The 25,353-nt window shown below is 26.8% G+C and overlaps 2 protein-coding genes across 2 annotated transcripts; one reads left to right on the top strand and one right to left on the bottom strand.

Moving 5' to 3' along the window:
• Positions 1 to 566: 566 nt before the first annotated feature.
• LOC137814367 (heat shock cognate 70 kDa protein 2-like) lies at positions 567 to 3,615 on the bottom strand. The gene is made up of 2 exons (XM_068617065.1): positions 3,115 to 3,615; positions 567 to 2,502 (listed from the first exon to the last, which is right to left on the bottom strand). Exons 1-2 carry the CDS (start codon positions 3,326 to 3,328, stop codon positions 761 to 763), a joined length of 1,956 nt encoding a protein of 651 aa, XP_068473166.1. The 5' UTR covers positions 3,329 to 3,615; the 3' UTR covers positions 567 to 760.
• Positions 3,616 to 17,980: 14,365 nt separating this feature from the next.
• On the top strand, positions 17,981 to 23,847 carry LOC137814366 (uncharacterized). Its single transcript, XM_068617064.1, has 3 exons — positions 17,981 to 18,599; positions 21,638 to 21,805; positions 21,924 to 23,847. Exons 1-3 carry the CDS (start codon positions 18,054 to 18,056, stop codon positions 23,520 to 23,522), a joined length of 2,313 nt encoding a protein of 770 aa, XP_068473165.1. The 5' UTR covers positions 17,981 to 18,053; the 3' UTR covers positions 23,523 to 23,847.
• The last annotated feature ends 1,506 nt before the right edge of the window (positions 23,848 to 25,353 follow it).

Genomic DNA, 25,353 nt, shown 5'->3' on the forward strand with positions numbered 1-25,353 from the left:
TAGCTCGTTCATTAAAATAGCTTCATTAGCTGATCGTAAGAGAGATCCAACGTTCTCTATTGAAATACTACATTTTTTTTACTACAGATGAACCATAATAGACAAGATATGCTGATGTGCACCATAGTATTTATTATTAATGTATTGGAAAGTTAATGTCAAAAAATGTAACAACTAATATAAATAATGCATTAGTTAGAATAAATAATTAAAAAAATTAATAATTAACCACACCTCAGGTATAAGAAGATAAAAAATGAATTTAGTATATTAAAAAAATGAAAGGTATGAAAAAACTTATTTAAAATACTATGAAACTATTTCGGCTACATACTAATGTGTGGGATTCAAAAACTTTAATACTCACAAAAATAGAATTATTAGCATAATAGTTAATTCCAAAACTTAACATTCTATTCTTATAATAACAAATAGATCAAATTTAAAAAATTATAAAAAAATAAAGTACATCAATTTTGTAAGTGACTAACAATTTTAATATTATCAATATAACTAACAAATATATAGAAAACTTTAAAAATATTTGAAAAAATAGTCAAAATATATAGTGCGAAATACGATGTTATAACCATAAAAGAACTGAGTACATAACATAACAAGCATGGTAGCTAAAGATGACAGAATAATATATCAGACCAAGAGTATCCAAAAATAATGCAGTTAAAATCCAACAGATAAAAACATCAAAAAAGTTCTCGACAAAAAAACAATTGATATGGAGGAAAGCAAGAAGTGTGATTTAGTCGACTTCCTCAATCTTGGGGCCAGCGCCACTTCCACCAGAAGGAGTATATTCAGTATCTGCCGGAGGAGCACCACCCATGTCTGGACCAGCACCACCCTGGTACATTTTGGCAATGATAGGATTGCAGATGCTTTCCAATTCCTTCATTTTGTCCTCAAACTCATCTGCCTCTGCAAGCTGGTTGCTGTCCAGCCATTGGATAGATTGCTCAATAGCGTCCTCAATCTTCTTCTTGTCAGCAGGATCCAGTTTGCCACCAATCTTCTCATCCTTCACTGTGTTCCTCATATTGTACGCATAGTTTTCCAAGGCGTTCTTGGCTTCAACCTTCTTCTTATGCTCTTCATCCTCGGATTTGTACTTCTCAGCCTCTTGAACCATCTTCTCGATATCATCCTTCGACAGTCTACCTTTGTCATTGGTGATGGTGATCTTATTTTTCTGGCCAGTGGTTTTATCTTCAGCAGAGACATTCAAAATACCATTGGCATCAATGTCAAAGCACACTGTAATTTGTGGAACACCCCTGGGAGCAGGAGGAATACCAGAAAGTTCAAATTTGCCCAACAAATTGTTATCTCTGGTCCTTGCTCTCTCACCCTCAAAGACCTGGATCAACACACCAGGCTGGTTATCAGAGTATGTTGAAAAAACCTGCTCCTTCTTTGTTGGAATAGTGGTGTTCCTAGGGATCAGGACAGTCATCACACCACCAGCGGTCTCCAACCCAAGAGACAGAGGAGTAACATCAAGAAGGAGAAGATCTTGAACCTTCTCATTGCCCTCACCACTTAAGATCGCTGCCTGAACAGCAGCACCATAAGCAACAGCCTCGTCTGGGTTAATGCTCTTGCAAAGCTCCTTTCCATTAAAGAAGTCCTGGAGTAGTTGCTGAACCTTGGGAATTCTGGTAGAACCACCAACAAGGACAACATCATCCACACTTTTTTTGTCCATCTTAGCATCCCTTAGACATTTCTCCACTGGTTCCATACATTTTCTGAAGAGATCCATATTGAGCTCCTCAAATCTGGCACGAGTAATGGTGGAGTAGAAATCAATTCCCTCGTATAGAGAATCAATTTCAATGGTAGTCTGGGCAGTAGAAGATAAGGTTCTCTTAGCCCTCTCACATGAGGTCCTCAACCTTCTAAGTGCTCTGGGGTTTCCACTTATGTCCTTCTTGTTCTTTCTCTTAAACTCTTGTACAAAGTGGTTCACCATCCTGTTATCGAAATCCTCTCCTCCAAGATGTGTGTCACCTGCTGTGGCTTTCACCTCAAAGATGCCCTCCTCGATAGTAAGTAAAGAAACATCGAATGTCCCACCACCAAGATCAAAGATTAACACATTCTTCTCACCCACACTTGTTGCTTTCTTGTCGAGACCATATGCAATGGCAGCTGCGGTAGGCTCATTGATAATACGCATGACATTAAGACCAGCAATAACACCAGCATCCTTAGTAGCTTGACGCTGAGAATCATTGAAGTAAGCAGGGACAGTAACAACAGCATTCTTTACTGTAGATCCCAAGTAAGCCTCAGCAATCTCACGCATCTTCATGAGCACCATTGAAGAGATTTCTTCAGCAGCAAATTGTTTCTCCTCACCCTTGTAGTTAACTACAATTGTTGGCTTATCAGCAGGACCAGCAATGACCTTGAAAGGCCACAATTTGATATCACTCTGAACAGGGGCATCGGTGAATCTACGACCAATCAACCTCTTTGCATCTGTGATACAAAAATAAGCCTAAAAATAAGCCATCGCATACCTCACTAAGTACACAAAATTCAAATATTATCGAAAACTTCAAGCAAACTGGAACTGAAAAGATAAGCGCTTCTATTATAATTGATCAAGGTTACGTATTTAAACTATCACTTAGTATGTATAATTGTCTCCGTTCTAAAACATAGTTCCTATAGATGACCTCCTTTTATATTTAAATATCCGCATTTGTTCTTATTTTAAATTTCAGTTCCTCGGTTTTTTTTTAAGAATTAGTTACTATACAAAAAAGCTAACCCGATACAGAGAAAATTTATTTTATGTAACTAAATATTCTTCCTCGGTAATAGCTACAAAAGACAAAAACCTTACTACAGACACCAAAACTTGGACGTTTCTCATATGGAAACTAAAAATAGAGATAATTAAATAAAACAGGTCAATAATGTAACCAAATTTCTACAACACCGTAGATCTAAATAACAGGACATATTATATGCACATTATTATTATCAAAAACTAAAACATAGATAAATAGATAAAAGAGAAGCACGATACTATTCATTGGCACGGTAAAAATGTAGAACAGAAAGGGTGTGCTTAAGAAATGTTACCAAAGACGGTGTTGATAGGGTTCATGGCGACTTGGTTCTTGGCGGCGTCACCAATTAGACGTTCGGTGTCGGTGAATCCAACGTAAGACGGCGTCGTTCTGTTGCCTTGGTCGTTGGCAATGATTTCAACGCGGTCATGTTGCCAGACCCCAACACAAGAGTACGTGGTTCCAAGATCGATTCCGATAGCAGGACCTTCACCTTTACCGGCCATTGTTTTTCAGCGTGTGTCGAAGAAAAAACGATAGATCTCAGAGGAAGGAAGAAGATGATAAACCACAGCGAGACACCACTGTGATTCAATAGAGACCTATGGAGAATATGATAGCTTATATAATTAGGGTTTGAAGTCCTTCCAGAATCTTCTTTTAGTCCGAGAAGTCGTTGCCAGTTGGCTACACATAATTTTCACGTTTCAAGATCTGATTTTTTCCAAATCGTGGGCCCTTAGCGGGCCCGACTTTTTTGAGCCGACCCAATAAGTCAGTAACAACTTTTGTTGTTTACATCACTGATCAATTTCCTGTCATAATACCAAAATGTGATTAGTAATGTAATACAATACCCTCCACCACATTTCCCCACTTAAATTATTCAATCAATCATTAATATAAATACTTTTACAGTAACTTGGTCACTATCTATCAGGTACAATAAATTCTATAAAATATATGCAAATTTAAATGTTTGATTAAAAAATGTATGATAAAATAACCATGTGCAAACATTATACCTATAATTCGGTAGTATGAAAAACACACGATATGAGATCTATAAACACCTATTTTAAAGCGTGGCTAGAAAATTGTAATATGCAAGCTATATGTGAATAGCAAAAGGAAGAAGAGGAAGGGGAGAAAAACAAGATTGTGAATAGAAAAAGATAACATACTATAATTTTTTCCATGTACAAATCTATAAAAAAAAAGGATTTGGATTTGGATAAAAGGCAAAAAAATCTATCCAATTATATTGTATATTATAACCTAAAGCATATTAGATGGGATTCGAAACAATATGTCTAGCAACTTGGTTGTCATAGTAGGCAAAAGTTTTGTATTTTACTTAAGAAGATGGATGGAAAACAATATTATGTTTCTTGAATTTCCATGAAATTAAGGGTGATCCCAAATAGATGCATTATCGGGTGATTAAACACCTTATGCTCGAAATCAAAATCACTAAAGGTCTTTAATTTAGTGGTATAACTAGAGGGAAAGAAAATGTCTAGCAAATGAGGGACCTTGATATATCTTAAACCATAATGAGTTGCACAATGATCATAAACAATTGTTGTTGACTGCATAAATTGGCTCAAGAATTGAACAATAGGTTGTATCCAACATGGGGTTTGTCAAATAAAACAAGTGTTTAAGGAGTCTTCGATATGAACTCGTTTCGTAGATGCAATTGTTATGCTCGTACATATGTTTGTATCTTGTGTTATGAAAGTATTGCAAGACGACAAGCATCCCAGAATAAGCAAGGATATCAACGGTGTATTTTCATTGACAAAGATGTATTCATTTGGTTGCATGTGCAAATTCCAAACCTAAGAAGAATTTGTCATTGTTGGTTGGGGTTTAGTCTTATTCTTTTTGTGTTTTGTCGCGCTATAGTCTATATTGTTGCATTGTATTTTTTCGTTTATTGGGTTTGGCTTTTTAGATTGAAGGGGAGTTTGCATTTTTTATTTTGTCGCTGCTAGTTACTCTCTTCTTTATCTCATTTTTCAAGTTGTGTGTTTGCCTTTTAGGATCACAAAGATCTTTAGTGTTGGATTGTGTTGAGTTTTGTTCCACCGCCGCTTGTAGAGGTACTTTGGTATCTACAACGAGTTGGGTTGATTCCTTTTTTGTTGTCTCCACTGATATGCATTTGGGTTGCTTCAATTTCGGATAAGTGTTTTACATTTTTTTACTTTTATTATTTGTTATATTAATAGCTAATATTGTTGATGATAATCTATATGTCTAAATATTTGTAATTTAATTTTAAATATGTTAGTTTTTAAGATTATTTTTTGTTATGTTTCAAATTTATAAATATTATTTAGATTAAGATAAATATATTAGATATTTCGAAAGTTTAGATTGAGAGAATTTATATTTTATTTTTTATAATATTTTTTTTATTGAACATATATATTTGAGATGAATATTGGAATTAAAATTATTTTTTTGATATTATATTTTTTTGATGATTTTTACTGTGCTTTGTTATTGTTACTCATACGTAGTATGTTTTTTAAAATTATAGGTTGAAAAAGTATATATTTTTCTAAAAAAACTGTTAGATAGTACATCGATTATAACTTTAACTAATGTAAAAATGAACATATTACATCAATTACAGAAAAAAAAAAATTTGATGTAATATATATTGCAGAAGTTGATAAATGAAACAAACAAGGACTATTACATTGGTTATAAAATAAATGTTAAATGTAAAGGACTTTCTAAACTATTAGTATCTACGTCAATGATGGAACCAATGTAATAAATCTCTTAAAATCGATGTAATTTTTTAACTTTCTCATATTTAGAAAACTTTAATTGGAGACTTTGTTTATGTACAACGAGTATAATACAAATTTTATAAGTTATTGATATTTTGTTAGTGGTTATTTTGTTAGTTGTTCTACTAATAAAGAGTAGAAGTTAAAAATTAAATTTTGGTTTTAATTATATCTTTTGGTTTTAATATAACACTTATTACTTAGTTTTAGACTTAGATCATATAAAAAAAAATCTAAGGATTATCATAGTTATTCAAGATTAAGAAACACACCCATTTAAATCCAACTTTAGTTCTTGGCGAAAAGGATCTCCTACTATCAAGAGATGGAAAGATATGGTGATTTTATAACATTTTAATGTGTCAAAAAGCAAAACATTTAAGAAAATGATTAATTTAGTTTCAAGTTATGGTTTAGGATTTAAGTCACCTCCGTACCATAAGATAGAGTAAAGTACTTGGAGGAAGAGGTTGAGTAGGAGAGTAGTACCCATTTGTTTTTCGAGTGTAGATTTGCATGGTTATTGTGGAACCATTGTTCTGTATGGTTGAGGGTGCAGAATGCGTTTCACAACATCTCACTGTTAAACTTATCTCAGTTTATGTTGTGTAATGTGCATGCTTTGGTAAATGAGGTTTGAGGAGTGATTTTGATCGCAATAGTCAACGAGGGTTGGAAGCATAGAAAAAGAGTAATTTTTAAAGGGGATGTAGTGGATATATTGGAAGTTTTTGCATTGGTTCAATTAAAGGCTTGGATACGGGTCACATCTAAGTCACATTTTGCGTTTTTTTTCTTTTTCTTATTGGTGTTTTGACCATTTAGTTTGTATGAAGATGATCTCATAATGTAAGTTAAAGGTTGTGTTTATGTATAAGGATTAAAACACCTCTCAAATAGTTCATATTTAATTATTTTTTATTGCTTATAAAAAGAAATTGAAAAAAAAGGTAAAACAACTATATATGTTTTTGAAGGTTCATATCACTTCATGGAAGAAAATATAATATAATTAGTAATAGATGGATCGCGAGAAAAGGGACTATATTAATTTTCTTAGCTAAAAGTCTAAAAGGGAATTGTTTCTCTAAAATTTATTTATGCATTTGCTAGTTAAAAAACAATTGATAAAATTTATAAAATGTTGGATGACATTATTAAATAAATCGGCGTGAAGAACGTTGTCCGAATTGTAAGGAACAATTGAAATCATGTTTGGGTCTGTTATTCACACACCCAAAAAATCATGTCAAAATCGTGTTTACATGGCTAATTTCAGTAAAAAAACAAAAGATTCCCATGTATGAACTGATATCGTGATATGACAACTTTCTTTAAAACTAATATGTTACAAAACACGATTTTAAAGAGAGAAGGACTTGAAAGCATTGTGTTTTCAAATTCAACTTGTCCATTTTTATGATTTTTAAAAAAATTATTTATATTAATAAATTACAAACAAAATTACACTTATATGATGAAAAAACCGTCTAAAGTAAAACGGATAGCATAAACGTTGCAAACTAATTAAAATACCGTAAATAGGTAAAAAAAAATTTAAATTGATCAAAATTGTCTTTGAATTTTTATTTACTTTTTTTTCTCAATCTAATAGTTTGATTTATATTACATTTTAAAAATAAAGAATGGACTGAAATTGGAACAAATTACTTATTATATTTTAATATGATATCATATATTTAGTGTAATCCTTGTTCCCAAAACATAAAGACAAACCCAACCCATTGTCATTTTTGTTTTTTTTTTTCTTTCTCTTTTCCTCTTTGTTTATTCTTCAATTTTTCTCTCATACCTCATTTATTTATTTATTTCAAAATCTGATGACATCCTGCGTAACTGAGGAGTCAGATTACATTTTTATTCGATTAGATTATTAAACAAAGTAAGTTTATTTTTACTCTAAATTTTTTTTATTTTTTGTTTTACCCTATCATTTAGTCATTCATCTTAGTGGACCCAGTTGACTTTTCTCTTTAATTTCTCTTTTCATATCTCATCTATTTATTTCAAAATATGATCATATCCTACGGTAACTGAGGAGTTTGACTGCATTTTTATCCGATTAGATTATCAAAAATAGTAAGTTCATTTTTACTTTAAAGTTCTCTTATTTTTTGTTTTACTCTATGATTTAGTCATCAATCTTACTGGGACCAGTTGAGAAAAGTGTTTTTATCAATTTGATTAAGCTCATACTATACAAAAATTTGGTAATATTTGGATAACTTGCTCTAAAATCCTAAATTTTTTGGAGTGATTCCCTAGTTTGAGGTAGAAATTTCCATCAAAATAAGGAATTTTAGGTAAGGGAAACTAACTTTAATTTTTAATAGTGGAGGGGACGTGGTCCCAATATTCAATTTCTTTTGCATGGATGTTGTTTGTTTATATATTGTGTTGTTTGTGTATATATTATTTAAACTTGTAGAAATATTAGATTTTGATAGTTTGGAAGTTAAATATTGTTTTTAATGTTGGAAAGATTTTTGAATGTTATAAATTTTAAAATGTTATGTGATAGAATGATATGTATTATATATGAATGATGAAAATTGTATGAAATTGGATTTGTACATTTGGGATAATGTATGGACTGATGTTTGTTTGTGTATTAAGTATTGATGCCTATATGGTAACAAAAATCTTCAAGCTTCACTGATGATTCACATAGACTAAGATATTAGGCAGTGAGAAGCTGATGGAGGAGTTCATGCACATCGTGACATATGAGATGCACTACTTGAGGTGTATTGAACTTATCCTGATCATTTCTATTGGATTCGCTGCTAATCTTTTGATCAGATGTTAGTCTCTGGTAGGACTTACTTAATACGGGTCTTCTGGAAGACGAAGTGAGATTGAAATGAAATTCAATGATTGTGATTGAAAATAGATCAATGTGTATTCTATATGAATGATGAAATTGATATTGAAAATTTATATGACAACATTTAAAGAAATGTTTATAAATGATTAGTTTGATTGACTCTTTTTGCATGAATTAAATATGTTATGAAATTTCTTTTCATTAGCTTATTCTTGTTTTTCTTGTTGTGTTGTGAACTGCGATGACAGTACTACGTACACGAGTAGATGATCATACAGGTAGAGGAGAACCTTAAAGGCTTTAGAGTTTTTTTTGAGTTATGGATTTGTACATATTTATATTTCTATAAGTCTTAATCATATATTATGAATGTTTTGAAAAACTCTAAACTTGTATAGAAATATATAGAATGTGTATTGTGATAGTATATTATTTTCGGAATGTTACATTTAGAGTTAATAAGTAATTATTAATATATATATATATATATATTGTATTTTAATTTTATTAACAGATTATTTATGAAACAGGTAATAAATTTGTATTATAATTATTAAATATAAAATGATATAATTTATTTATTAATATGAGAGAAGATTAAAGTTTTGAATTTAACAATAATTATGTAAAAAAAATCATAATTTTTTTAAATTTGCATTTAAAAATATTTAATTTTTCTAACTACAAAATTATATAATTTATTTATGAATCTAACAATAATTATGTAAAAAAAATCATAATATTTTTTAACTTTTCATTATAAAACATTTAATTTTATCTAATTTTTTAACAATTTTATGGTAATAAAAAAATATAAAAATCGATCTAAAACATAATGAAATTCGACTTCGATGTTTAATTCAAGTGGGCATTTAATGAAAAATCAAATCATACCTAACAGTGAACAAATTAATTTTATGTTTTACAAATTCTTAAAATATGAATATTTATATATTTACTTTTGATAGTGATTTTAAAACTTGTCTATATCCAACTTAATATATTGCAAAAAGAAATAAAAATAAGTATATTCATTAAAATGAATTAATATCGTTAAGTTTATTATAAATATAGGAGAATCTTAAAAACTTTTAAGTTTTTTTTTATAATAAATTTGTACCTATTTATATTTCTATAAGTTTTAATCATATATTAGGAATATTTCAAAAAAACTCTAAATTTATATAAAAATATATAATAATTAAATTATTTTCGGAATGTTACCTAGAGTTAATAAGTAATTATTAATACATATATATATATATATTTATTGTATTTTATATTCTTTTTTTTATAGTATATTTGAATTTTATTAACAGAATATTTATGAAACAGGTAATAAATTTGTATTATAATTATTAACTATAAAAAATGATATAATTTATTTATTAATATGAGAGAAGATTAAAGTTTAGAATTTAAAAATAATTATGTAAAAAAAATCATAATTTTTTTAAATTTGCATTTAAAAATATTACTTTTTCTAACTACAAAATTATATAATTTATTTATTGACATGAGATAAAAGTTAAAGTTATGAATTTAACAATATGTATGTTAAAAAAATCATAATATTTTTTAACTTTTCATTATAAAACATTTAATTTTATCTAATTTTTTTAACATTTTTATGGTAATTTTTCAAAACATGTAATTATGTTTCAAACTTATTTTTGAATAAATTATAATTATATTAGTATATAAAAATTATATATAAAATTATTTGTCAAATATAAATTATTTTGAAATATATATACATATTAAAATTCACATTAAATTTCCTCTAATTTTTTTTCGAAATAAATTAATATGAAACTTAGTTGCAGACATAATTTCTACAAATTAACATGAAAGTTACGTATGAAATTAAAGTTGCATAAATGTTTCCCTTGTATTTAAAAATTTGGTGGAAAGTTTCCGTGCTGTCTTTTTCACATAAAATTTATTGTACTTTTTGTAGGATTTCAAATGTCTTACGAACTAAATTCAAATCTACAAGAAAGGTTTTTCATAAAAAAATCGTAATATGAAAAATTATAATAGTGATAGTTTGATTATTGCAATATGAAAAATTATAATAGTGATAATTTGTTTTTTTTTTCACGTGACATATTCAAGCCACAAAAGTGAAAATAATTTATTATTTTAAGGGATAGTTGATTATTTTTGGACATGCCTTATAATACATACATGAACATGTAATTATAAAAATAACAATTAAATATACGTAAAAAAATTATTAAATAAAAATTATTTTTTAGACCAAAATAATTAGTTACTAAAATTATTAAATACACTAATTAGACTATTTTATAAACTAAAAACTTATCAGTATTTAAATTAATTTATATTATTAATAATTTATAAAATAATTTATAAATTGATATCTAATTATTAGCTATCAAGATTTTAATTATTAATTACTTATATTTTATATTAGTCTCTGTTAATTTTTTAAGAGACTAATTTACAATTTAAAATATTAATAGTTAAAACGTTGATCATTAATTTAGAAATTATTTTATAATTTTTTATTAATAATAGAAACAATTTAAGATACCAATAATTTTGTTATCTTTAAATAATATTTAATTTAATTAATATAGTAATTAATTATTTTTTGTCTAATAATAAGTGTTATAAATATATATTTTTTCGTAATAATCAATTATGAAATTGATTTTAGACATTAGTGTATCTAATTGTGTGGGAAGGTTTCACATAGCAATGCTTGATAAATCAAGTGATAGTGATGACAAGTGAATGTATGAAACATTTATGTTGTTTTTTTTTATCAGCATGAAACATTTTTGTTGATGTCTACCTATACCTAATGTCCAAGATATTTAAAAATGGATTAGATTTCAATGACAACATCGTGATGAAGAATGACTTTTAAGGGGTGGATGAAAAATATCACATTGAGACCATTATTGTTTTTTACTTTTATTTAACAATTAAGATATTATTATTTCATTTCAAATTTTTGTTTATTTTTATTAATTAAATATAATATTTTATTATTGGAAAGAGTTGTAAATTGGATAAGAAAAAAAAAATGTGAATCTCAAAAAATAATTTTTGGAGATTTTATATATGGATACAATACTTTTTGCATATATTTTTAGCACTAATGCTTATAAGTTATAAGATGTACATTGTAACCCGAAACAAATTATCTCCACTTTATGGATAGACGAAATTTTAGTAGACGCATTATTGTATACGACGTTGTGTGAAAATCATAATAATGGGTATTTAGTGTTTGAATACTAAGATAAAAAAGATGTTCACATAACTAAAGAAACAATGTGTCGATAAATTGAAGTCTCAACTCATTCTTATTTGCTCTTCTGTAACATATTTAAGTTGTTTTTGTTTTATATTTTGAAAAGCATGAAGACAAACTTGTAAATATGTAAGAATAAATTATTTTTTAACAAAAAGAATATTCAAATATTTTTATTGTATATCACTTAATAAAATATTTTTTTTTATCTATTTCTTCATTATTTTCTTTGTATCACATTACCTATTACATTTAATATTTTCTTTATTTTTACTATTTCCCCCTATCTTTTCTACAATAGAAAAATAAGACATGAAAGAAAAAAACAACAACATATAAAACAAGAATAAAAAAATAAAACCTCTTTAATTCTCTTTTCACTTTACAAAGCTAATTTTAAAAATAACTTTATACTACTTAAATTTTTATGCAAATTCTAATAAAATTAAATTTAAAATATAAATTAATATTTTAAAAAAATTATGTTATTAATAATTATTGTTACTTGAAATATCAGCTGAGCTGAAATGTTAAGTAACATAGTGATTTTGTATAAAAAAATAAAAAAACTATGAGATTATTGGGCTCAATTCCCTATCTAGCATCATTTACACTTTTATTTCCCTATTTAGCACCCTTTTATTTTTTATTTCCCTATCTAACACCATTTCAAAAATAAATAAATAAATAATAAATTAATTTTATTTTATAATTTTAATTTTGAATACATTAAAAAATAAGTATTTTTAATGTTTAAAATAGTTAGAAATATAATTAATGAATAAATAAATGAGTTTTTACAAAATAAAAATAAAAAAGTAATAAATTAAAAATGTTTAGTTTAATTTTTTTTTTTAAGAATTAAGAAAATAAAAAATTAAACTCTACAACAACATAAAAGTTGAATCTATAAACATAAATTAGTATTTATTTTTATTATTATTGATGATGTAATCATGTAAATTTCAAGTAAAAAATATAAGACATAATTATAAAAAAATCAAAGTTAATTAGTATTAATTAATATTGAACTCACAAATAATATTGAAGTGTCTATCTACCCTAAATGCAAAATCCTAAAAACAAAACTAATGCAATTGCTACACTTAATGCTTAAATATGAGAAGAAGAAAAATGTAAAAATAAATAAATATAGAAAATAAAAATAACAACATTGCAAGAGATCTTTCATGTTACGAAATACTATTTGATGGAACTAAAAAATGAAGAGCATTGGCCTGCATACACTAGTCAAATACTATGCCCAAGGCCCGACATGAAAATAACCTCAAATGGGAAACCTAAGTCAAGTCGAATAAGGACTGATATTGATATAAGAGAACAACATGATCGAACAAAAAAATGTTCATATTGTTAAACACCAGGACACACAAAAAGAACATGTCCCAACATTATTGGATTGTGCTTTTCTCGTCCTTAATTATGTTTCATTTCGCATAAACTATTTAATGTACCATTGAAGAAAATATTAAATGAATGATTATCTTTCATTTATTTTTCTTTTTATGATCAACATCTACTTATTTAGTATCGTCTTATATCTCTTATCTTAATCTTGTTTAGATTTTTTTTTATATCTTTGTATATTTATCTTATTTTGTTTTTCCTTTATTTTATATCTTATATGTTTTTAGTTATTATTTTTTTCTGTCATTGTTTATTTATTTTTGTTTTTTGTTTTTATTTTATTATTGTTGATTTTATTTTCTATACTTATTTATTTTTGCATTTTTTTCTTCTCATTTTTAAGCATTAAGTGTAACATTTGCATTAGTTTTTTTTTAGGATTTTGCATTTAGGGTAAACACTTCAATATTATTTGTGTGTCCACTATTAATTAATACTAATTGACTTTGGTTTTTTTATAATTATGTCCTGTATTTTTTACTTGAAATTAACATGATTACATCATCAATAATAATAATAAATATTAATTTATGTTTATAGATTCAACTTTTATGTTGTTGTAGGGTTTAATTTCTTATTTTCTTCATTCTTAAAAAAATAATTTTAAACTAAACATTTTTAATTTATTACTTTTTTATTTTATTTTGTAAAAACTCATTTCTTTATTCATTAATTATATTTATAACTATTTTAAACATTAAAAATACTTATTTTTTAATGCATTCAAAATTAAAATTATATAAAAAAAATTAATTAATTAATTATTTATTTTTGAAATGGTGCTAGATAGGGAAATAAAAAATAAAAGGGTGTTAGATAGAGAAATAAAAACAAAAGAGTGCTAGATAGGAAAATAAAAGCAAAATGGTGCTAGTTAGGGAAATAAAAGTGTAAATTGTGCTAGATAGGGAACTTAACTATATTATCTTTTAATAAAGTCTTATATATTGTATCATGTTCCTATCTTACACCTTAAAAATTCACATGCTTTTACAAATTTGCAAGTTCTTCACCTGACATTTTAATATTTGCGTATAAGATGTTTTTAGCAAACAAGACATTTCTTTATGCGTTGAAATATTATTTTTATTTAAAATATTTTTTGGTTTGGGTTAGATGTACTAATTTAAGTTTTTTATTACTCATATATTTTGCTTAACTAACATTTTATTTAATAGAAATCAATATCAAATGTTTGTAATCCATTAGTTGACTTGGAAATTGCAAAACAACTCAAAATTTTATTATTGTTGGTAGTAACATGGATATTTAATCATCAGCTTGCTTAACTAACATTTATTTGATATAATCGGATGTTGACTTTAAAATTGTAAAATAAGACGATATTTTTATCATATATTATTTATGAAATTCTATTTTATAAATCATCTCAAAATTTTATCATTATTGTAGAAGCATGATAATTAAGAAAAACACGTGAATAATATTTGGATCCTTTCTACATGATCTTATATAATATTCATGGAATCTGGTTAAGCCATAATGTAATGAATATACGTGGGCTTATCATACATATTCATGACGGTTGGATAGTTTATTTTTATAAATTTTTGAAGAATCTTTTGCTTGAAGAGTTAGAATATATGAGAATGAGTTTGATCATGCTTTATCTTTTAAAATTATTCAATACACTTATTTATCATTATTTATCAGTAGAATTCTTTAATAATTATTAACAAACATAATTTGTTTAATAAATTCATCAGTAATAGAATATTTTCTTGTAATAATATAGAGAAATTCATAATCATATTAATATAATTTAATATAATTGTGAATGATCTTATTGGTCTGGAAACTTAAAATATTAGACATAATAAACATTATTTTATGTGTCATTAAGAACATTGTTTATCTTTTTTTTATAACATCTTTAATTTTTTTTTTGTCTTTATTATTTATGATGGTAGCTAGAATAAGGGAGTCTCTTATGTCCACAAAAGATGACAAGTAAATATGACCCACCACAAAGAACATAATTTTGGTTAAAACTATGCAATTGTCTCATCTATTCCAAAGATCCTAAGGAACTATACGAGGATCAGTAAAGGGCACTACAGTTAAAAAAGAAGCACATTCGAATCATAATTTCATCTATTATTCTCTTTCAATAACAATAATGGCACCCATAATTCTGCATAAAACGGCTGTTTATTACCCTAAGGAAAATAACAAAGGATCATTTGCTTATATTTATCACATCTTTGAAAAATTCTCCACTCCCAATTGATTTAACATAAGCGTCACCCCTATTGCATTTTAACCATAGAACAAAGGGTAGATCATAAAGTATCTCTTTAAGTTGGAAGACTTTTTTGAGGTGCCCACCAATGAATTTTGCCATACACTTGCCAATTAAAAACAAAATTATAGTAAATACATTTCAAACATATTTACGAAGAAGAAGAAAAATATGAATAAAATTTTAAAAAATCACCAAACCATTATATATATAAAGTAAACAATACTTACCTATATATACTAATATTAATGAGTGCATGATATAATAAACTTTAGTTAATAAATTAATTTTTTTTTTAAATTAAAGATGAATTGATATTTATTACTTTTAAGTTTGATTTTATTAGTGTATATATTGTTAATTTAATATTAAAAATTGCAGAGTCATAATATCTAGAAGGTCAGATTTACAGAATTGGATAGAGCAATGGACAAAGATGTTATGTAATTATATTATGACAACATATTTTATAGCATATATTATACGTCACATCGTTAATTATATTAAATATTTAGTAGAATATTGATATATAAGTGTCAAATATCACATCGTAATACATAAATAATTATTTTAAATCTTTAAAAACGTAAATTTTACTTTAGGTCTAAATATATTTTTTACTTTATGTAAAATTAATAGATTTTGATTCTGGTTCCTAACTCTCTTTTTTATTTATTTTTATAAAATTTAAAATAATAACTTAATATTTATAAAATATGTGATTTTTAGTTTTAGCTTTTTTAATTTTTTCATTCATTTAAAATTTTAAATAATTATTTTTAATTTATTATATTAATACTAAGATAGATGAATAATATTTTCTCACAGATAGCAAGAGTTCTTTTGAATTGATTATATTATTTAATTACCATATTAGTATTTGTCACTTGGAACGATTGTTTAATTCTAAAAAATAAACAAGTAGTTAATTACTATCATATAATACTGAGACTAACCTAAAGTATATTTTTTAGTTTATGTAAAATTAATAGATTTTGATTCTAGTACTAACTTTTTTTTATATTTTTTATAAAACTTAAATAATTGTTCATATTTATGAAATATGTGATTTTTAGTTATTTTTTTAAGTTTTTATTAATTTAAAATTTAATAAATAAACATTAAATTTTATAATGTTAATATTAAGATAGATGAATAATATTTTCTCAGGGATATTAAGATTTTTTTGAATTAGTTATATTATTTACTATATTGTTATGTATCACCTGGAACGTATTGTTAATTTTTTTGTTAAATAAATGATTAGTTAGTTATTATCATATAATATTAAGAATAAAAGACAATAACTTTTAGTTTTAAAAGAAAAAAATAACTTCACTTATTAAAATAAAAATCATTCTTTTTCCACATACTAGAAATATATATATATATATATATATATATATATATATATATATTTCACTAGATATATATTTAACTCATTAATATTATCACGAAACTTCAAGTGGTTTACATTTAAAATTTAAAGTCAACTATATTTAATTTTTTAATTAATAGCTAAGATTACTTTACCTTTAAATCAAGTTATATAATCTAATCACTTAAAATAATCAAATAACAATCAATTTAGATAAAAAATAATTACTCTTTATATTTATTAAATTAAATACTATTTTATATATTAAAAATTATTAATATCTAAAATATTTTTTATTAGTAATAAAAATATATAACTTAATTTTTTATTGTTATCTAACATTAGCTATTAATTATTTTATATTATAAATTAGTTACTAATTTAATTAAATATTAATTTAAAACTTAAAATAGTTAGTGTAAAAAATCTTGATAGCTAATATTAGATGTCTATCTAAAAGTTAATTTATAAATTTCTATTAATAGAAAATTGTTTAGATATCAATGATTTTTTTATTGGTGTATAAATAGTTAATTTATAAATTTCTATTAATAGAAAATTGTTTAGATATCAATGATTTTTTTATTGGTGTATAAATAGTATCTAACTTAATGATTAATTATTTTTTATTTTTAACTTAATTAATTGTTATTTAATAATATGCTTGTTAAAATTTCTAGTCTTGAAAATGAGATGATATTATCTTTCATATTTTATATAAAAAAAAGTAAATTAAAGTGTTTTCATTAATTATAATAAATACAAACTTATTTAGAAGTGTATTTATTTTGTTAATTCTCTTAGTGTTTGAATACACAAATTTAAAAGGATAACTATTTCTATAACAAGTTTAAAATATTTGGTGACAAAATATATTGTTTGAATAAGTAATTTAAAAAAAAAATTAAAAAAAAAAATCAAGTTTCATTTAGAAGTAAAAGTTTAAATTATTTTGTATCTTCTAAAATTGTCTTATTTTTTTATTTTTCCTTCTGGGGTTAGTTTTAATTAGTGGTTCTCTTTCGGTCAAGTTCCATTGGTTGAATATGTTCTGATTAATGTTGACAAGGTTAGTGGCTAAGATTTTCTGTTGGATGATAGAGGCAAAGTGTTATTAAATAGGTGTAGAAGAAGGTGAAGAAATTCTTGTATTGCTATGTGAGAAACATCTTGAGTGAGTAAACTAGCTCTGAAGGAAGTGTTGGTTAATTAGGTATGTCAGAAACATCTTCAATCAGTAACACGAGATCAGAGGTGTGGAGAAGCCGTGTAAGGTCTGCACTACGAACCACCTTGGCATGCAGCATAGCAGGTTGCAGCTACCTTTATGGCCCTGCACCACTCCGACGCTACCTCACATTCCCAGCTTTCATATACTCAACAACGCTCCTCATAGTTTCAGATGGCACACTCGGTGATACGCTGAGAGGTTGCTGGCACGTGCTTTGCGCCAGCATTCAGGTCATGATACTTTCCCTGGTCAGTGTGCAGGTGATAGGACCCCAGAACTTCACCAGCCATGTGGCTGCACTCGCCATGGCAGCTTCTGCGTTTCTCGTTGCGTTGCCTGTTGAATCCACCCACTTGGTCACTAAGCAGATAGCGTTTGGACAGCTAGTGAATGTTTACGTTAGGACTTCCATTGATGGTGGAGAAGGATTCGCCACGCACACAATTCATGTGGTCTGCTGCACAGCCCTTGGAGCTGCGGCTTCTGTTCTCGCCATGTTGCTCCCTTGCCCTCGCCTCGCCTACTTTCAGGTATTAACAATTTTCTCTTACTTTCTTTACATACTGAAATTCAATGATCTTAGCTTGGTGATGTAGCTCATGCATTTCCACTACATACATGAATATACATTTAATAATGAACAATATATTTGTTATAAAATCAACGACGACTTCATAATCCTACTCAATTTCTTACCAATATGTTGCTGTTTCTAGTTTGGTTTTTATCAAACTAGCTCGTCATTCACTTCTCTTTTTCTCTCTTTTAACATCAAATGAAAATGTTTTTTTCTAAATCTTATATGCACTAATAAATATTAATATTTTAATCATTTATAATTTTTTTAATTTTAAAAATTATTTTAATATTTTACATTTTGTTTATATTTTTATTAATTTTTTTTTTTACAAATATTAATATTTTGTTAAATATAAGGTGTAACAAAGTGTAGAAATATCATCACCTCACTCAAATATAGTAAACAACCTATCATACCTTTTACACCCAATTATAATAATATAATAATATTTTAAATTAAAAATAAAATAAATATAATATAATAATATTGTTTGTGGTGTCAAGTATCACCACCCTTATGATAAATTTGTTTATGATATTTTTGGTGTTTTTAATGAGTCGTGTCTTATGAAGAAAAAAGTCACCATAAAATCTTAATTTAGTAGGGACAAAAAAGTACGAAAGGAGTTAAATATTTTAATTCACGGTCCACTTATTGTGTCCTGCTTAATCAATCTAGAACCCGTGTTTAATCAATCTAGAAACCGTGTGGGCCAGGGATTTAGTGGGCATAATCTCTAAAAAAAATAAATTATTTTTATTAAAATAGAACAATAATAATTATATTTTTGAGGTTTAGAGAAGATGATACTTAATTATTATAGTTTTTAGTAGTTTAAATAATAATTGTTTTTGTTTTTTTTATGAAAAATTTAACATATTTATTTGATCTAGATGTTAGTAACTTATTTAAATTTTATTGTTAATGATAGATTCATGTGTTGCTTTAAGATTTTGTTTATGTGCACTAGCTTTCAAGTATGAGGGACAAGTTAATAAAAAAATCATAATTTATTAATATTTAAAGTAAATTTTATTATTAATGAAATTTATAAATTAATTTTTAATTTGATATCTAATTAGCTACCAAGATTTTAAATACTTTTTAAAATTAATAGTTAAAACCTTGATAGTTAATTAGATACTAATTTAAAAATTAGTTTATAAATTTTATTAATAATAAAAACTACTTTAGATATTAATAATTTTTATAGTCTTTAAAATTTAATTTAATTAATATATTAACTAATTTTTTATTTTATTTTTAAAATTAGTTTTTATTTAGTGATTTTCTTAGAAATAATTTAGATAAATTAATAAATTTATTATTTTGACAATTCTTTTAGGAAAAAAATGTTAAAAATTATCTTTTTGAAAATACATGATAATGGAGTAATTTTTTAACATTAACTTATGGTATAGTTTAATATAATAAAAAGTTAAAATCAATTAACTAATTCATTCGAGGTTGAAAATATCTTGAAAGGAGGAATTAAGGTTCCTACCTGGACTCCTTGTTTTAGCATTGATTGATACTTCTATTAGCATACAGCATAAGTCAACAAAACTCAAAACTATATGAAAAGAAACTTATATACATTCCAAAAGGAAGGATTAAGGAATACTTTGGCACTGGCATTCACTTCTTTTTTAATTTCATCATTTAATCATTTAATTGTATGTCAAATTGTATATATGTGTTTAACTTTTATTGGGAGAGCGAAAGTTAGAAAATTTGGGACCTAATGGAATTTGCTAGTTAAAATAACTCCATTGCTAAAAAATAAAACTGTTTTATTGTATAATATATAATTTGTAAAATTATACCCTAATTTTAGTCTTTGTCACTTCTTTAAAGAATATAGACATATATAATAGATTCTTGATTGAACAAAAAAAAGGAATATGAAAACGATGAGAATGAGTATTTATAGGAGTTGGATTAGCACCCCAATAGTCAAATTCAGTAATAAATTAAACAAATCCCTGGACCAAACTTATCTTAAGAGATGATAATTCTCCAAAAATCTGGCATGTAAGATTGAACAATTACCCAACTTGAAAGTAAGAAGGGAAATGAAAGAACAGTGGACACAACACTCCCCCACACTATTAAAAAAGTTGACAATTCCACAGGAGCAATATGGGCCGTGTGATTGTTTCTACATGAAATTTATGGTTAGGGTAATAATACAGTTACAATCTTATTTTTTATATAATTATATTATAATTTTAATACTATTATTTTAATATATTTTTTACATTATTTAATTATAAATTTATTTTTTATTATATATTTATATTTAAATACAAATCTGATGGTTGTCAAAAGTATTATTTTTCTCATGATTACTATTTTAACCCATCATAAAGGAAGAGAATAATGTATTTTTTTATGAAAATATACCTCCTTAACATATACAACTAAACAAATAAGAAACAAGTAAACTTTTGTTTTATATAACCTCCTTTTACCATTTTCATTTGTTTGTGACATATATATTGCACATTTTGTTTAAAACAATCTTAATACTACGTTAAAAAATTATTATTCTTTTGAAAATCATTATATTTTACTTAATTTCTTTTTAATTCTCATCAACATTGTCTCGCAACAAATTTGAAATAATTTATAAGGACAAATTTTCGAAAAGCTGTAGGATAGCCGAACAAAGTATCATGTGTCCGTGTTCAAATATGTTGCACTAACATATCGACAAATAAGAAGGAACAAAATGAACCAACCAGACAACACTAATGGTTGGAAGACAACTATATTAAAAGAAAAAAATTTGGAAGGTAAAGCATGTTAAAGAATTAACAATGTAAACCCACAAGTACTTTGTTGTGCATGTTATCCTACTGACAAATTATAGCATTTTATTCAAGAGGGTGTTCTGCTTTTGTTATAAAACTTCAATTTGTCATTGATTTCATGGATATTTGAGGACAGTAAATAAACACTAATTACAATTAACCTTACTTTCAGACGAGAAATTTGTGTAGACTATACAATGATAATATAAGTGAGAGGTTAAACTACAACATAAAGGTCATATGTGCCTCAAACAACTCAGCTGGTGTTGGTTACTTCAGTCAAGCTAAGTCTCTCTCTACTTCAGGAGTCAAGCTTCTTCAGAGTATTAGAAATAAACTGGTGAGTTAATGTAAATATATATAAATCATGGTATTTAGCCCTATCTTTGTGGCTTGAGGACCAAACAGTTAATTTCCTAGGAGCTAAATGTTTGGTTTTCATGTTTTTTATGAAACAGAATGCACTCGATTGGGAACAACTACAAACAAGAATTTTCAAATCTGATTGGATTGATCCAGAAGATAAACTACAATACTTCGAGTTACCGATAAGATCTATGGACATTGCTCTATCAACTTGTACTTTTCCTGTAAAGGTCATTGATGAGGATCTCCAAGGTATACTACTGAAATGCATAGGAGAATTCAACAAACAATTAGAACGACAATCCAAATTCTTTACTCCTTTTGATGCAACCACAACATCAGAGATGAGAAAAGATATTTTGACCAAAAATTTGTCAATGGCCTATAAAGATCTCCCAGCCTCGTTTTTCTTATACTGCATGCATCTACTCCTAGACGGCTCACCCATTATAAAGAAAATGGACCCCATGCTGAGAAAAACTTCGAAAAATGGTAACTTTCAGTGGGGCATCAACAATATTAGAGACATTGTGATGGATTTATTTCCCTCGAAAAGTAATTTGGTTTTTCCACTTAAGTCCTCTCTTTCATTAGGAGTTGCAGTGTTTTTGGGTTTGACATATAACAAGGAAAATGGATATTGGTCAGGACTCACAGTCGCTGTCTGCTTCGTGACTGGCCAACATTCAACCTTCTCACTTGCAAATGCACGAGGACAAGGAACTGCAATGGGGTCAATCTACGGGGTCCTTTGTTGCTTCATTTTTCAAAGATTTATGGATATAAGGTTCTCACTTCTTCTACCATGGGTATTTTTCTCTTCTTTTCTTATGTATAGTAGAATGTATGGTAAAGCTGGTGGGATTTCAGCAGTTACAGGAGCTTTATTAGTCATTGGTATAAACCACGATGAAGATCCAAGTAAATTTGCACTTGCTAGAATTGTTGAGGCCACAATTGGACTCCTTTGCTTCGTTGCTGTTGAGATAATTTTTAATCCTTTTAGAGCTTCAACTCTAGCAAAAGCTAAACTTGCTCAATGTTTGAGATCTCTTCAACATTGCATTGGCCATATTGCCATTATCATTCCTAATGAAAAAGATAAGTCATCTTTTAGCTATCAAGCTTCAAAAGAAGGGCATCTGAAGTTGAAATCTATGGTGAGTCAATTAGAAGAGGTCACAATGGAAGCTGAATTAGAGCCAAATTTTTGGTTCGTTCCATTTCATAATGCCTGCTACAAAAAGATGTTGAAATCACTATCAACAATGGCAGATCTCTTACTTTTTGTGGCACACTCAATGGAAAATATCAAGCTATTGTTGCAGGAAGATGAAACATTTTTTGTGGATCTCCATGATCGAGTTAATGAGAATGTGGTGAGTGTCAAGAACAAAGTTGGCGTCACATTGAATTGCATTGAAAAGATAACAAGGATAAAGTCTCATGGGGAACTTGAAAATGAATTAAGGAACATAAAACTTCCTGTCGATATTGATAAACAAGAATACCCCAGGAAAGATGCATTTTGGATATGGAATGGAGATGAAGAGGTCAATAACATTACATACTCTTTTGTCCACCATCTAGAGGAGATTGCTAATAAGATCTGCACCAACACAAATGAGGAGATGCTTAAATGTCAAATGCTTTTTCATTATGGTTGTTTGGGATTTTGTACCAGTAGTTGATAAGAGAAACAATAAAGATTCACAATGAAGTAAAAGAGCTACATATGTGGGAGAATCCCTCAAGTCAAACAAACTTCAAAGAAGTTTTTCTAAAAAACTCAAGCTCAGTGCTCACAGAAAATCAAGCAGTATGACAAAAGGTGATTATTAGTTTTATCTTTGTTCTTATCTCAGTTAGTATTAACCTTATCTCTATTATTAATTAAAATAAATATTATTATACAAAATTTGTCTTTTATTATTGAATTATGTATATAACTTGTAACAAATGCTATAATATGTGAGTAAATAATAATATTTGAAATAATAATTCTTTTCTTCTAAATATCTTTTGTTTCTTTCTCTGTCTTTGAATAAATTATGCCATGAATTTTACATGGTATTAGAGCTCTTCAAAGCTCAGTTGTGCACTTTTATTGTCTTTCCTTAATACTAGCGTCATTTATATTATTCCATGACTTTGACCAATTCTTTAATCCTAGACGAATCACTCAATCCCCATAATCCAATAGTGAAATCAGTAAATCAGTGTTTAGAATCTATTTGCAAGTAATAAAAATTAACAATAACAATAAAAAAAAATGGGTTGAGATAGTTGCGCATAAAATATAAAAGAGATTAAAACAAAAATAAAAAGGGGTTGATCCTCAAGTTCTTCTACCATTGAATTCTTCACATGTTCTTTAAAGATTAATCATTTCTCAATCCTCCAACAGAGCTAAACCAAATTGAACATTGCCAATCTTATTCAACTGAACTCACCGCTAAAACATGCGTGTCTATTGGTTGAATCAATACCTACTTTGTTCCATGCGTATACTCCATGGGAGTGCTTATCTTCTCTCTCTTGAATCATGCACCTAAGAAATTAATTAGAAAATTACGAACTAACTAAGAAATCAAAGTTTAGGATAAGGAAGACTCTTAATCATGCATTCAAGTACAACCTCTCACAAAAACCAGTTTTCCAGGAGATTAGAATATTAAAACAACTGCTATAGAGAATTTAAAAAATGAAACTTTTATTGATCAAAACCTCAAAACTCAATGGGAAATTACAAAGGAAACGACCAAAAAGGTTTAGCCTTCCATGCGGAGGCAAAACAAAATAATTACAAAGAAGAAAAGAAACTAATAAAACCATATGAAGCTCCCCCTTTCTCCTTGATGCTTGGGTCCATTTATAGGCTTTTCTGCTCCAAGGATCTCGGGAAAACATTGTAGCTTAGATTTTGTTAATGTTTCCAACTTTCCATAATTATTTTATTTTGCATAATATTTGCTTCCAAATTCATTTTATGAGATATTGTAGCTTTTATTTCCTCATTCTTCTCCTCAAATTTTGTTTTTTGTTTGTTTTTGATTCAAAGAAGCAACTTGAATATTGTACATATTCTTACATTTAGTGAATGCTAAGATTAGGATTTTAAGTAACTATTTCTTATGGGTTCGATATTCTTCCTTAGGAATAATTTATTACTTTTGATGACTCGGTACACTTCTTGTAAAATAGTTATCAACCATTCCCTCAATTAACAAAGTTTTCTCATACGTTACTCAATCAGAAAAATAATTCAATAGAACAACTAGTACAAATGATCTTAACTTGGTTAATGCATTTGATGCTTGTTATTTGTGAAATCTTTGTAGTTATTATGGAAAGAATGAACAAACTGTTGAAGATTGTTCAAAAAAATGGTTATTCAAACAATTTCTCATCAAATAAAGGGACATGGGGTAAAACTTCTCATGATAATAATAGAGGTTGACATGGTGACAAAAGCAAGATGGTATGCAATTGTTGTGGAATCACAACCACAATGAGGTGGAA

Source organism: Phaseolus vulgaris, chromosome 1 (genome assembly GCF_000499845.2).
Source record: "Phaseolus vulgaris cultivar G19833 chromosome 1, P. vulgaris v2.0, whole genome shotgun sequence".
NCBI lineage: Eukaryota > Viridiplantae > Streptophyta > Magnoliopsida > Fabales > Fabaceae > Phaseolus > Phaseolus vulgaris.

Excerpts from the sequence above, each read along its gene's own strand:
- LOC137814367 (XM_068617065.1), bottom strand. The coding sequence starts at position 3,328 with ATGGCCGGTAAAGGTGAAGGTCCTGCTATCGGAATCGATCTTGGAACC. Across the intron at positions 2,503-3,114 it reads CCCTATCAACACCGTCTTTG|ATGCAAAGAGGTTGATTGGT; the intron begins GTAACATTTCTT and ends TTTGTATCACAG.
- LOC137814366 (XM_068617064.1), top strand. The coding sequence starts at position 18,054 with ATGTCAGAAACATCTTCAATCAGTAACACGAGATCAGAGGTGTGGAGA. Across the intron at positions 18,600-21,637 it reads CTCGCCTCGCCTACTTTCAG|ACGAGAAATTTGTGTAGACT; the intron begins GTATTAACAATT and ends CCTTACTTTCAG. Across the intron at positions 21,806-21,923 it reads AGAGTATTAGAAATAAACTG|AATGCACTCGATTGGGAACA; the intron begins GTGAGTTAATGT and ends TTTATGAAACAG.